Here is a 15,769-nt window from a genome sequence, read left to right as displayed (position 1 = left end):
GGGAAACTGTAGGCTGTTTTTAGTAAGTATCAACTATCACACATCTGTGTTATTACTGCAGTAGTTATGTCAAAGCAAGCCTGTCCTAAATGTTGTGAATAGGAACTGTACTATGCACTCTTCAATTGTTAACAATAGAGCTGATGAACCGTCCCAATGAGCAGAGACAGACTAAGCTGATCACAGAAAAGTAGATCAGTGCAGCGAGAGATCAAGAGGTGGAGGTGGGAGTAGAGGGGGAAATAAAAGACAAGCGAATGAATGAATGAAAATATATTGGTCATCCTGAGTTCAGCCCCTATTTGCCTGCTCTGAGTCTCAGTTGTGGGCTGCTTCACCGCATCTCTGCCCAGGCTCTGCTTTGCTGTTGGGCAGAAATCCAGTTTTCTGTCCAAATTACCAGCTCTGCTGCACGGAAGAAGGCCTGCAGGGTGAGAAGATCTCATCCTCCACCCCCCTGTCTGAACCCCTTGCTGGCCCGGTGTGAAGCTGACGGAGCGTCGCGGATGGCCCTGTATTGCACCTGCGCTGGGGGCTTTCCAGTTCTTCCCCCATTTGGTTCACACACACACACACACACACACACACACACACACACACACACACAGAACCCACGGAGCATAACCCTGTTTGCCTCTATGTGTGTTTGAGTCAGGTGGCCTACAAGTAGCTGTCTTTTTAAAAAGCACACACTTGTTATGGAGAACTGTGCCGGATAGTGAGACGTAAGCATTTTGTTATTAAAAAGTGATATATGGTGCGTCTTATAGTTAAACACTACACTTTACTGTTTTTCTCAATAGTGTCAAATGTAACATGGTGGGCACTCAACACCATTTACAAAACGTGAGGTTATCCTTGAAATACTCGATGACTGCTGATGAAGTCACCCAGGATAAAACTGCAAACAAGCACACTCGTCTTCGGTGTTCACAGCATGCTGTGTATCAGTCTTTACGTTAGCGCTCTTACTAAAATATTCCCTACTGGGCGTACGAGCTATCACGTGAAGGTTTGGAGTACTGGGGGTGTCATAGCTATGGGATGCCTTCTTGGTCTGGGTGATTGTCCTGGCCTTGCCTCAGGGTTGAGGGTTGTGTTTACCTCATAACAAAAAGCAACAAGGTTTTGATGCACTGCCAGAGTGCTACTGTGTAAACTGTAAACAACACACACACACACACACACACACACACACACACACACACACACACACACACACAGTCAGCTATCAATGATAGGACATTTTGTTAACTTCCATTTAATGTGGAAACCCTAAATCATCCCAACTCTAACTGGAACCCCAGAAACAACAACTTGCCTCATTAGGGTTGGGTCTGGGCCACATGAGGACTACTGCTCCCACTCTCTATGTAAAATCTGAGTGAACTAATTGTCGGAGCCATTTTCTGTTTGCAGTTATTTGTCTTTAAACTTTTGACAATCAACTGCTGCTTTTTTGTTTTGGTTTAACAATTATGAGCAGCAGGAAAAACAGAAAAAGTAGAGCAGCTTCAGGTCCTGCCAGTTAGCAATGATTTAAGGGTGACCATGCAATCCTGCAGCATGTTGCATATGTCTTTATAGTTTCACATCAGTTTTAGGTGTAAACTACATTATCAGTACATAAAGAATAACTTTAAATTTTGAATTTAGATCATTTCCTGAAGGCATGTGTCATTAGATTTCTTACTAAAGCAGCCCCTCTGTTGTTATAACTTACTGATAATTGAACTTACTAACAAAAACTGAATTATTTAAAACAGTGAATAATAAATTTTGAATGTTTACTAATTTTCTATAAGGATGATCTTAGAAATAAATAAAAGCAGTTTGCTTGGTGAGAAAAAAGTTAAGAATAAGTTAATTTTCATATAAATTTTACATAGGTTTACTGTTATTTTTAGATACATGAAATATCAATAAAATAACGCACAAAAAAGATTGAACTACCATATTGAACTTAAAATATATTTAATTTGAAGCATATTAAAATATTTAAAAAACATTAAATGATAATAACAATGACTGATTTCATTTTTCAAGGGAAATGTTGTTACATCATACACAAAAACCAGTGCATTAAGATGAGTTGTCATTGATGAAAGCATATAATCAATTCGGTTATGCCTCTCTGAGACCTCCTAAAATGAGATTTTAGCGTTACTCCAGACAGCTACTTCTCGTCTTTCCCTCCAAAAAATATGCGATTTCAGACAGCTGGTATGGCCTGACCAGAAGCTCAGCTGTGACCCGTGAGCAGACGTTCAGAGCGGTGAACTATGACAAATGTGGAAGAAAAAAACCCCTCAGAACCAGTGAACCTCCAACACAACTACATGCATGCACACACATTCATCATCAGGAATGATGCCCTCTTACAGTCCCCTCCATTCTTACACACACTACTGCAAACTCATACACACATCCCACACCAACCTCACTGAATGCCTCTCTAGCCCCAGCTTTTTGCCATGGAGGTTGATTCCGCCCTCTGGATGAACTTTTCCTGAGGACCCTGGGCTCAGAGGTGGTGGCTGGATTAGAGGTTGGAGGCTGGTAGGGTGGGTGAGTGTGTGCACATGTTTGTGCGTGCATGTGTGTAAGTAGAAGAAGGATCTTGATAGATAGACACAGATTGTATAAAAAACTTTTTTGTAGCAATTTATTCTTTTGCTTTTAATTACACACATTTTGCTAATGCAAACCTGTTTTTATTAAAGTTAACAAATTTTACTCGAAATGTGAAAAAATTGTGGTCAAAGTGAAGAAAACTTAATAAAGTAAAGAATGAGTTTATCCCCACTCCAACATCTAACCACAAGCCAGACTCACATAGTAACTACAGGGACTCGCCTGCCTGGACTCCCCCTGTTGCACCTGTTCACACCTCAGTCCCAGCCTGCCCTCCAGCATTCCACCAAGCGCGCGCGCACACACACACACACACACACACACATGCACAGACTCTCTTAAAAAACTCTTAATATCTTGCAAAATAAAATCCTAAAATCTATCACTATTTAGCTTTCCAGCAGGATAAATCAACAGACCTCACATTTGATTTACCTACTTGTATATCAGTTCTGCAGCAGGAGTTCAGAATTGACTCCTGGTAACAAATGAGTGCTTGACAATCTTCAACGACTCTGAAACATGCATATCCCCAACATAAAATACAGCTCTGCTTTCTCCCTGCCAAGTCTTTGTGCAAGTATTAGCGCCTCAGACGGTCTGCAGTGCCAAGGCCTCGTCTAACCCCCTGATTTTCCGCCTGGAGGTGTCGAGACATGTACAGGAGCTGTTATATGGTTGAGGAAAGCTCCTCTCCATTGAGGCAGGCCCAGAGACTTCTTATCTAAAATGTTTTTAACAAAGGTTTTGTGAAATAAGTAACTACACAATTTGATTACAAATAAACAACATTTGTGATATTTATTACGAATGTGTGAAAGCAGCACAGCGCAGTTTTGTACGTTTGTGGTTGAACTGTGGGTGTTGAAACGTGAAATGGAAGAAGTAAAGAAAACAAAAGTGTCATGTTTGCCAAGCTAACCTGTTAGACCAACCTGAGAAAACAAAATATCGTAGTAGACCAAACCTCTGAGCACCCCACAATGAAAAGATGCTCCCAATGCAGGATTGCCATTTCCCTTCATGCTGATTTTTATGTATTTTGTCATGCACCACGTGCCCAACACTTTGCAATGTGGCATACAAAAACAAAGATTAAAAAAATGTATCAAAAATAAATTCAGGAGGTAAAGACAGACGGAAAAATACACATTCCAGAATACTTTCTGGATAAACTCGAGGTGGTAAAATACGCAATGAATAAAATCTTCATTTACAAGTCTAGTATCAGCATTTTTCTAACAGGCGCTCTGCTCTTTTAGGACGAGGTAGAAAGTCATATTTTTGTCAAAGCAGGATGGCTGAACCAAAGGTGTGACAGTTTGTTTTCGCTGTTTCCTAGGGGGGTAGCGAGAGTGAGTTCACCTCTCCTTGATCTCCTCCTTCTGTTTACTTCTCCCTCTCCTCCCACCTCCTCCCTCTGTGAGCCAAGGCATGGGCAACCAGGGCCTTGAGGTCCAGCCAATAACAATAGCAGGACTGTGATGTCCTGAGTACCAGTCCTTCACAATGGCCATGTCCATGTTGATTAGCGTGGGGTGGCTGTGGAACCCGGTCCGGCTGGGGCTAATAGCTTATTACGCAGTGTAAAATGACAGTGTGATCTGGGGAGGTGCCAGAAAAATGGGCCCAATTAAAGGAGAAAAGAGAAAAGAAGGGAGTGTGTGTGTGTGGAAGGGGTGGAGGTGGGAGTATTAGGGAGGGGGTGAGGACGAGGGCAACGATGTGCATTCCACTGAGCTTTTGGTCCAATTTGCCCATGACGGGTTCCCTAGGGACTGACACCCTCCTCCACTGAAAATATTTGAGTATCCTCCTGTTCTGTTGTTCCAAAACACACCTAAAATAAACCCCAAACACACTCGCAAACCATGTTGCTGCTGCACATTTTGGGGTAAACAATGCTGTTTACTTGTTGATACAGTCTGAGAAATGGGACATGGAGAATATGGAGGAGTAATATTGTTATTGACACCACTTCAAGAGTTGTACAGCGAATGTGGCTGTGCAGTTAATAACACTCTAGTTTAAGCTGGTGTGATGAGTTTGAATATTAGCAGCAGTGTCATGTTTAACCACAAATTGGTCTCAGACAGCAGACCCAGACAACCGGCAGCAGCTTTACAGATTTTATTGTAAAAGTGGAATCGGTATTCAGAAAGCAGGCAAGTGGTGTGAAAGGGAGTTCTTTCAATAGGAATGGGACTGTAGCTTCTGCTGGAGATGAGGGGAGAGTGTCCAAAGTAAGTTTGATAAGGTCTTGCAGAATTTGTAAATCGATTTGAGACCTTACGTATTTGTATCATGAGCAAACACCTTACGTATTTGTACCCCTCACCTGGTTCTGCTGGAGGTCTCATCCTGTGAAAAGGGAGTTCTCACTGTCACAAAGTGCTTGCTCAAAGGGGGCCATCTGATTGTTGGGTCTTTCACTGTATTATTGCAGGGTCTTGACCTTACAATGTAAAACATGTTGAGGTTACTGCACAGTATAAACTGAACTGGTACGTATTTGCCAACAGAGACCCTCCAGCGAAGGGTTTTCAACGAACACAAACATCCTCCCATCCAGTTTTCAAAGATTCCAATTGCACATTGCTTCGTGTGGATGATGCTGTGCATCGATTGAGTGCTGATTGGTTGAGAAAAATGCCTGAACAGAAAAGAAGGGGCAGCAGAGTTGGGAGACGTTCAGTACAGACAGAAGTACAGACAGTGGCTGCAATGGGCACTTTTAATTGTTATTAATGCTCAGTTTGATTTCAGCTTTTAAGATGATGGACCAACAACAGCACAAGAGTAGTAACACATATTTTCGACTCTACCCTCATCTGACAATAGACAGAGGGCTAGAAGTGGATGGTTTGACTTCAGACATGTGGGATGATAGTGATGATTCTCATAGAAGCAGACAATTTAAAACAGTCTGCAGATGAACTGATTGATTTCTCCATTTCAAAAGGACCAATAAATCTATGAGAGAGTTTCTGGGAGGAGTATGTTAAAAGAAAATGTCCTTGGAGCCAAGCCTTCTGACCCGGGGAGCACTGCGAGGCTGAGGGGTTCCCCTTTTGTTTGTCAAACCGTGGTTTTGAGGAGGGCGGCCTTAGCCTTTTTCCATACTCAGTGGCAGCAACATAGATGGAGCTGGATGGATGAAATATCTTCCTCTCGTTCTTGAGCTGGAAACAAAGGCTGGTAACCAAGGCAGGCTTCAAAAGTACCTGTAGAGGTCAATGTATTATTGGCATACTCAATCCAGGGCATAAATAGAAAACAGAAAGACCACAAATCACCAGTCACCTTGCTGTGAGTGAAGTGTGAGGAAAACGCAATTAATTCTCAATATTTTAAGGGATTTACAGGCTAGCCTCAACAATATCCAACCAAGAGCTGGAATTATTTTGTTTACACATCACTAAGCTAAAATATGATACCTGTGTTGAAAAACCAAGCTATTAACTTTAAGTGCTTTTTAACGTTTAGACACCTGCCTGTTGTGAGTAACTCCACACCTACCCACTGGGTAGGCCTTGCTGCTGTATTTACAGTTTGTTGAATGTTCCCTGTTTCGGATTAAAATAAATAAACAAAAGTGACCAAAAAGTTAAACAGTCATTAAAAAAAGTATCTTTAGTTCAACTGGTTTTGTATATACTTATATAAGACTAAAGCCTTTAGTACAATCACCACCAGTGTGTAGTATTGGTAAGAAGAGCTATCCAAACGTTCCCAAACCCTCACAGCGTTTGGTTAGGTCACCAAACAGCTTAGCAGTGAAGTTAAAGTGCATCCCCACTGGTGAGTGGACAGACTGGAAAAAGCTGTTGCAACAAAGTGTTGCTAAAGTTTTTCTCAATGGGATGTGGATTCCGTCAGTTCAATGTTTAAGCTCCAGGAGGAAGAACAACAGAAGGGGTTAATGTAATCCATTACATTGGCGGGGGCCTCTAATAACTGGTCTCTCTCTGCGTCTCCATTGGCCCGCGGAGTTTCCATTGTGCTGGCTGGTGCAGGTGTGGGACATGCTTTGTTGATCATAATCCCCTCGGCAAGGGGAGAGGCTTTGAGTGTGTTTGACGTACCCCACCGGCAGGCCCTTTGCTTCTCGGCCGCCGAGCAGCCACCGTCTCCAGCGGCCACTCATGGGATCCGACAGGCGGAAAAATAATGAACAACATCTCAACCCGGAGCTGACCTGGCTCCAATTCACCAGCTCCACACGAGGGGTAAACGAACCACTTAATTGAGCCTTCCAGGATCAAATCATGCCCAAGACCCCCCCAAGCCACCCTACTACTTCAACCCTCCCCACCTTCCCACTTCTACAGTACGCAGCCCACCAAGATTTGTTTTTCTACACATGCCAAAACTATTATTCTCCTTTTTAATTTTAGAATTAAAAGTCAGAATGGTGTTCACAGGTAACGGAACTTGAAGCATTTACTCTCAGATTGAGTGGTGCATGGCTTCTTCTTTAAAATGTTCTCTCTTTCTGCACAATTATGACCAAAAGCATCATCAAATATAAAAAAAAAAACACCAAAAATTGACTTTGTTATCACTTTATTGAAGAAAAGCACCTGTAACCTTCTATAGTTGCTAAAGACAAGCCAGAAAGCAACAAAAAAGAGCACAATAATTTGTGCTATCCTTCACATTACTTTTTCCTTTATTTAATCTTATTTGTTAAATTGACTATTTATCTCCACAAGACTGTAGATGATCATAATAACGAAGTAATAAAATAGTTTTTTAAGGGGCACTGATGCTTCACAGACATGGTTTGACCTTTACATCAAATTGAAGTTAAGGAGCAAGGTCAAATTATAAAATACTTGACCTAATAGCATGAAAGAGTTGCTATTGTCAGACATGGGGAAAATCTGTTTTGTTTTCGTGGATCATTCCGGGACATTGACAGTCCCGTGTCCTGAAACGAGCCACCGGCCCGACGCAGCATCACTCTGCTGTGCTTATTTAACATCGCAGTCAGGGATCCTTGATGAAGTTGATCTCCGGCCCTTCATGTGAAACATGCTGACGAGACTGAACAGTTGTTTTCTGTGCTCCCTCTAAGATGTTTCTCATTAGCGAGGCGTCACCTCTTCCCTGTCTATTATCAGAGGAACAATTTGGGTTCGGGGAGAGGAGAGGGGGGGTGTCTTGTGGGGTCGTTTCGGGACTTGAATTCGGCCTACACTGTACAGTCACTGATCGAAATAGCACCAGCAGTCTAGTATTTAACCTGCTTCCCAGCTGGCCCAACAATGCTGCTTTTCAAATGTCACCCAATAGGGCCGCGCGAATGCCAAATTAGGACGGGGTGCCCAATGTTCCAGGCACAAAAGAAGGTGATCAAACAGAGCCTGGGTCAGTGGATCCTCTCTAATTGAAAAGTTCACACTTGGCAGCAGGAATGCTCATTCACGGACAACTCTGGAGAAGTCCACCAGGATGGGAAAAGCTCCGGAACCGTCTGCTCGATGTACATTGACATCGAAGGTCAGATCTAGGTAATCTGACTGTCGCTCAGGAGTCGCCGCAGCGCTGGAGAGGAGCGCAGAAGAAGAAACACGACGTGCTAACTGATCCTTGCTTTTACAGATTAGATCACACTGGAATGACTCTTTGGCTACGAAGCTGCGATCGTGAAAAGCTACATTAATAGGGCTTAATTAGTAGGTCAGATTTTTATTAATGAAACAAGGGTCACACAAGTGCATGGCATGAGGTGAAATGCTTTTAAACAATGTTCTATTATTACATTATGACAATATTTTTTTCCCCTTTAATTATGTTTGGATCCTCTAAATGGAAACGATACGCCCTCCCACCCCCACGCCCTCCCCTGCAGTCTGCAACCATTCTCATAACCGAGGGCCAAAAGAAAGAAGACGCAAATCCGAGATAATAAGAAAGTACAGTCATGTCAATTTCACGGCACAGTGCTTAAGTACCTGGACACATGCATGGTGTGAATTATAAACAGTGAAAACTAAATAAATCATCACATCATTGTTCCTAATCTGCACAATGGGTGGCAAATATTTGCAGAGGGAATTTCTCGATGCATCGTTTCTTAGCAGGAACAAAGGAACATGGCCTCCTCTCAGTTTGGGACAAACACTGCTGGAGAATGGAGACAAAGAGATACTTAAGGGGGATATCTTCACCTCTCTTCAGAGAGTCCCTAATTGATACATGGGGACCGGCATAAAGGACAGAGCACAATGGCTCTATTGTTTCACGTATTCTTTCTGTATGAAGTCGTCTGTAAACTGCTGAGTCTTTGGACCGGCTCCAACCTTGAACTTTCTTTCTTAATTTTCGTCAGAACTGAGCACAGCTCGTCTCTGCCTCTGGAGCATATTTAGTATTAGAAGTAGGCGCAAAAATATTAATCTGCTGTTCCCTTTGAAGTGGTAAATGTTGCAAAAGTGACAGGAGAAAGGAAAAGTTGCACACAGAGCAGGCTGTAAATTTAAAACAAAGCATGTTTTCGTATCATGAGGGTACAAGTTTAATCTCTTTGTAATGCTGTACAGAAATATTGACAGAACAATAATATAGAAAAAAAAACATACTTCAGAAATGTACGTGTTGAAAGTTTCGAGGATTAATTTTCCTCAGAGAAACATTTCGTTTAACTCCTTACTGGAAACTTAACTCTCCGCGTTTTGATTTCCTCTAGATGAATATCGCAATCTGGAGATCAGCTGACACTTCAGCCTTGTCAGTAATTCACTGGAGGTCTTTCACTGGAAGTTTGAAGTTGTCTCACTTTTCCTTATAATTAGTACAAAACTGCATAGTTCTTTCTGGGGACTTTCCCAAATTCTAAGGAAATGTGAAAGCATCCGTGTGAACTTTTCTTAATTTTAGGAACAATTTTTGTTTTGGTGTCATTTTATTTTATTTTTTTTACGTATTGAACATCATTAGCAGTGGCAGATAGAGGCAGGAGGAGGCCCGGTATAAGCAGGCAAACTACCTGGTACTAAAATTGTCTTCTGAGAGCAAAAACCACCCGACAAACACTAATCGCTGATCTGAAAGTAAGAAAAATGGACTAAACAGAATAAAAGAGTCGTGCTGTAAACTTGACTTTAAACCACTACACTCAAGCCATAGATTCTTGTTAAACTCTGAGTACAAGCAGAATATTTATAAAGCTGGAAAAGGAACTTGAAAAGACCCACACAATAAAAATAATATGTAAATAATAGGTGAACATGACAAACTAAAAAAGTTGTTTGACTTTACAACTGATTATTAAATTAAAGTAAATTCATGGGGAATACATTTAAATTACAATGCAGACCTGAATGCACCTCATGCCCTGTTTAAAAGGATGCATGACAATACAGTAGATAGCACACAGCATTTATTTGTGATGGTAGATGAATCTGCTTATGTGCTGAATATAACGTATAAAGAAAAACAAAGGCAACAGAAGATACATAAGCCATTCAGTGATTGTCACATTGAATCCTGAGTGAAACCATAGTATAGGATGTAGCTTTAGTGTACAGATCTGGGGGTTTAGTGAGAGCATTTCTTCTGCGTTTTGCAAAGCTAATATTCTGCTTTAACCAAACTATGTTCAGACAACAGTAGATAAAAAAAGCCTATTTGCATAAATAGCATAAATAGTCACCAACTACTTTCATAATTTACAAAAATACATATTTATAAAGCACACGCGTATTTAAATGAGCCTTAGTGCTGTGGTTTTAGTCAACATGGAGATATTAAAAAAATATGGCAAGCTCACGTTTAAGTTTACTTGTCTGTGAAATCAGTTATTATGTGTCTAAATATACAAAGAAACCTGTCGTAGTATTGGGCACTTTCATGTCATGTGATTGTTGTTTTGAGGTAATGGCGGTCTCACGAAGGCAACTTTGGCAGATTTGCATTGACTGCGACTCAACTATGTGATCTGATAGAAGAATTTGGCTACTCCGGAGAAAAATGGGCCACACTTGGCAAATGCATGTTTACATCTTAAGCGGTTTTATCTAAAAAGCAAAAGTAACATTCAAAAAAAAAAAAAAATAAAATAAAGTTTTTCAAAAAATGCAGTTTTCAGTGGCAGCCTTTTTTTAAAAAAAAAAACCACTGAGAGCTTTGATATAGTCATGAAAAAGAAGAAAAAAGAGAAGTGCTTCATTTTTGTTACACTTTCAGGCTGACCTTTCCACCGTTTTAATGTTAAAAGTTAAATTAACTTAAAAAATATTTCGTGTTCTTTAATCTGTCTGGCATGTTGATCGGTGAAGGAAGTGTTGTGTTTTTTTATGTGGTGGAGTGCAACCCAGCCTGTACTTAGATCTCGCTGCAGAAATAAATGCATGCAAGCATGCGTTTGAGTCATAGAGCAAAAATAAGTCCCTGCAACAGTGTGACGCTGTGGTTAAAGCAGGTCCTATAGCTCAGTGCCTTCCCTGGGATAGATCAAGCTGTTGACACTGAAACTGTTATAGAAGTGACTGTTGAACTGTCCGCTCTGCCCTCCGCCAAACGTGTTGTAGTACACTCCACGGTTGAAATGCAAGCTCTCGCTGTGCTCTGATGGCCCCGTGTCCTGCCCGCTGTGGTTGGGGTGGTATGGGCTCAGGGCGGTTATGTTCCTGTTCGAGAGCTCGTTCACCAGTCCAAGGGACCCCTGTCGGCTGGGGCCCCCCGAGCTGAGCGTGGACATATTGCTGTAAAAGTTATTAAAACAAGGAGCAGAGGAGGCCAGTCCAGGCGGGGACGCAGATGCGGATGTTTTGTGGTTCTCGCTCATCACTTCCATCTCTGGGGAGGAAGGCCCCAGGAGCTGAGGACTGTCTGAGGGTTTCAGTGGGGCAGCCGCTGTCGGCCTACCATCCTCAACCTTTGTGGCACCCACAGCTGCTGCTGCTGCTCCTCCTGCGCTGCTCTGATCCGATCGTCTTTTCCTTTTCCTGCGGAAATTTCCGTTGTCAAACATCTTCTCACAGTTTGGATCCAACGTCCAGTAGTTCCCCTTCCCTGCAAGTGGAAATGAGAGACACATCACAGCTGAATTACTTCAGTTTTGTAATATTGAAACATTACCTGATCAAAATTTGTCTGACTAAATAAAATCCAAAATTTCTTTCTGATGCCATTTTTTTTAAAGCTTCCCATCAAACTTTACAGTACAAATCAAAGCAATGTGAATGAACCTTAAAAGAAATGATCTATAAGAGATGTCTGTGTCACGGAAGCTAAGATCCAATAGGTAAAAATGTACTGTATTATACTGCCATCCCTAGTTTCCTATTATCTGCACTACTGGACACTTGGGAGTTCTCTTGGCACCTCTTCCTGAGCTGACTGTCTTTCTAGTCTAGACTGAAGTACAGGTTAGAATGAAAAACAACATTCCAGTCATAGTGTACAATACAGGCACTGCTTTAAAAATACTACAATAGACTACTGAAGGTAGTGCAGAGGAACATAAACTGTACTACATTATTGTATACAGTCTGCTCATATTTATCCGTCTGCCTATATGAAGTAGTGCTACTTGTTTTCCATTGCAATATGAAAAGCACATACCTGACCTGATCATATTGACTTATTGGCAGTAAAAAAAAAAACACTTTACAAAGCATCAAACAGGGTTTTACGCACATATCTGCTTAGGCACTATAAAATGAAGTTATTTAACTATTCATATAAATTTTTTAAAAGTTTCAATTTTGATTGATTGAACGAAATTTTCTATTTAACTGATCACCACTGAGCCCTCCCGATGAGTAAACTCCATGTATTAAACGCCTCAACACTTTTGATGTACTAATAACGTTTTCTGTGATGCGTTCACGGTACCTGGATCGTCCTCGTCCCTCGGCACTTTTTTGAAACAGTCGTTGAGAGACAGGTTGTGCCGGATAGAGTTTTGCCAGCCCGCTTTGCTCTTCTTATAGAAGGGGAAATTGTCAGCCACGTACTGGTAAATCTGACTCAGGGTCAGCTTCTTCTCGTGCGCATTCTGGATGGCCATGGCGATGAGCGCCGAGTAGGAGTAGGGTGGACGGACCAACTTCAGCAGCTCCTCCTGGCTGGCGATGGACAGCCAGCCCAGGTCGGGCCCGCCGAATCCAGGTGAGTTTGTTATGAACTGCCGCTGCGAACCGTAGGAGGGCGGGATGAACGACGGGTTGTTGCCGTGCAGGTATGAAGCGGACGAGTTGACGCTCGGCCCGTTGAGCCACAGGTAGGGATTTGGAGACGACGCGTAGTCCCCGAGGCCGTAGCCAGCGGGCCTTTGCGCACCTTGGAGGCTCGGCTGGTGGTACATGCTGCTGAAGTTGTCGCAGTAGACAGCAGCCGCCATATCCGGGGCCTCCTGGGCGCCTTTGGGTGGGAGAGAACCGACGGTAGGGGAGGTGTGGTGGTGCTGGTGATGGGACTGAGGATCGATGGAGTTCATCACTCCCCGCGGGAAATCCTAAAAAGAAATGCTGAAGCGATTCAGGTGTCCTCTCCCCGGTGGTGCGCGCACAGCAGCAACAAGTGTCAGGGAGGATGGAGGAGTTTGGGGAGTTTTAATAGTATAAACCCTTGACAGGAGCCACATGCGAGCGCTTTTCCCAACAGCCAATAAACACACACGGTGAGTAAACGGGGGTGTGGTCACGCTCTAGCTCATTCATCAGAGAGTGGGTCAGTGGTTCTCAAAATGTTTCCCCTCCTTAAACCTCCCGGAGAGACACAACAGACACCCGCTGGGTTCAGATTTTCTCCGAGGGGTGGAAGCTGTGATCATTTAGCCTCAGTCAACAAACAGCGAACGTGGCTCAGACTGTAATAATCGCTTTTAGATGGGATTTCCTGGCCTGCTCACTTAGACCTGCACTAGAATTTACTTTTTTCAAGCCACCGAATGTCCCTTTCCCCCTTCCTTCACTAATATTAAGTACTGTAAACGTTATTTTGGTTGGATTGTAAATACCGAGAGCTGACAGCAGATCTTTGGGCAGGCAAACCCATCACCCGCAGCCATCCAGATTTCTGCCACGCTACCTGTAACCACTCAGCAATCCACATAATGGGCAGCTGTGCAGTTAGAGACCTCCCCTGAATGAGATGATTGGTTTTAAGTGATTTTAATTAACAAAAGTCTAACAATTAGTCATTATAAATGCAGGAAATGAATAAAGTGTTTTGTAGTATCCATTAGCTGAATATGCAGTCATGGGGACTATTAAACCTCTCTTCATCTCCAATCAATGAGACTCTTTTCAGGTACTTGAAAAAAGTATCCCTTAGCCATGCTGAAGTGCCAAAGCAAGTGTGTGGTTAAAGGATGGTAGTCATTATGTTTTCTATGTGTTTTTACTTGGATTTATTTATTTATTAAAAAAGAAAAAGCAGTGTTACTGAAAGATAGTTTGCTTTTCAAATCAGTGAATTTCAGTATCTCATAGCTCATAAGACAATGGGAGTATCCACACACCAAAACTCTTAATATTTTGATAAAGCAAATCATGCAGGACTAATATTTAATGTTTGATCTTCCGGGAAATGAGATGAAAACCTCAAGTAGATTAAAGGAACTGCAGTGGATTAAATCCTTCAAGTACGGCAGCTCCTTGGTGTGAGCAGTAGCACTAGTATTGTATCTGTAAAAAACTTATTTCCAATATCCTAAATTTATTTTGTACATTTACTCCTACATACTGACGTGGTGTTTATTTTTTTAAAAACACAGAACATGGTGAACTTTGAGTCAAGGATCCTCATCAAAATAAAACAAAACTTAACCCTTAAACCCAGATTTAAGCACTTCAGTGTGGTTCTGACGGAAATGGAAGCAAAGGCACAGACACACAAACTGTGTGTACTGTGTATATGTACCACATATACATAGATTAAATATATGTAAATACATGTTTTTGACTCTGTCCTTGACCCTGTCATACTGTTTTTTTTTTTTTTTACAATAAAGAGATCCCTGTGAGGTGCAGTGATTTGAGCGCCCACAATGTGAATATATATTCAGAGGGGAAAAAACTCAGCTTGCACACCTGCAGTAAGTCATTTTAATAAATAACACTACTTTCGATATGCATTCTCATAGCGCTCTTTGCTTTATTTTTATTAAGGTTTTTGTGATGCTTCACCGTTTATCTCTAAATTAACTGTTCCTGTCTAACTTTTATTCACTCATCTGATGTGAAATTCATGAATTAGATCCTAGTATGTAAGAAAATTATGCTCTAAGATTTTCATATACTCCAGTTAATATGATTTGTGAAGCTTGAAGAATAACACTTCCCAAAGAGGACTTCCTGTTATTGTTCATGTGCCTCGTAAAAGCTGCAATTAAACTGCACCTATTAATATTGTGAACTGTCAAGAAGTCTCAAGCGAAAATTGCTCGGCGGCACAAACATTATTGCCCATAGGCAAGAAATAACAAATCTGTTTGTTTGAAGAGTTTTTAAAGTTGGTTTTGTGGGTAATTAAGGTGTCTGGAGAACATTCGGTTATTTGTTTTGTCTTTTAGTCAAAGCATTTCCTCTGTTTTTTTTTAAGTTGATGAAATTTCTTTCATTTTTCAAAATAAAAGATCAGTATATTTTGAACCTGGAGATTAATAAATAACAATAAAAAAAAAATCAGTGTGATTGTGAGTTTATAGGACTTTAAATCTTGTTTTTTGGGTGTTAATAAATGGATTAAACCCCTAGTCTTGTTACTTTTGCTGCTATTGCTTCAAATCCCTCTGTGAAAGTTAAAGGTCGACTTCATTCAGTATTTTAAAAACAAAAAAGTTTTTCTCTATAGTGACACTGCCATACACAAATTACATTTCTCTGAGTCATTAAGAGATTTTGTTTGTTTTATTATAATTTGATATATTAGTCACTACATCAAGAATTACAAACCTTTTTCTATTAAAAATAGCAGTAAACCAAACTATTCTGAAAGGACTTTTACTTTATGAATGCTTATGCATGCCCTGGCTTCGGACCATCAATCAAAATCTTATACATGTTTTCACAGTTTTTCCAAACTTCACCATAAGTATTCCACAGCCATGGGAAAGTTTTGATACCTTCCAGAAGGGGGAAAAAAAGAGATGTTCGACGAGTTTAGATAACATGTCATG

At 41.3% G+C, this 15,769-nt stretch overlaps 1 protein-coding gene across 1 annotated transcript; it reads right to left on the bottom strand.

Annotated features, from left to right (window-relative positions):
• Positions 1-10,821: 10,821 nt before the first annotated feature.
• foxi2 (forkhead box I2) lies at positions 10,822-13,211 on the bottom strand. Its single transcript, XM_005728655.1, has 2 exons — positions 12,481-13,211; positions 10,822-11,655 (listed from the first exon to the last, which is right to left on the bottom strand). The coding sequence occupies exons 1-2, from the start codon at positions 13,082-13,084 to the stop codon at positions 11,066-11,068; spliced, it is 1,194 nt and encodes a 397-aa protein (XP_005728712.1). The 5' UTR covers positions 13,085-13,211; the 3' UTR covers positions 10,822-11,065.
• Between the last annotated feature and the right edge of the window lie 2,558 nt (positions 13,212-15,769).

Source organism: Pundamilia nyererei, unplaced genomic scaffold (genome assembly GCF_000239375.1).
Source record: "Pundamilia nyererei isolate P.nyererei 1_Seehausen unplaced genomic scaffold, PunNye1.0 scaffold00029, whole genome shotgun sequence".
NCBI lineage: Eukaryota > Metazoa > Chordata > Actinopteri > Cichliformes > Cichlidae > Pundamilia > Pundamilia nyererei.
The sequence above is the reverse complement of the archived record's forward strand: the minus strand, read 5'-3'. Positions and strand labels throughout refer to the sequence as shown.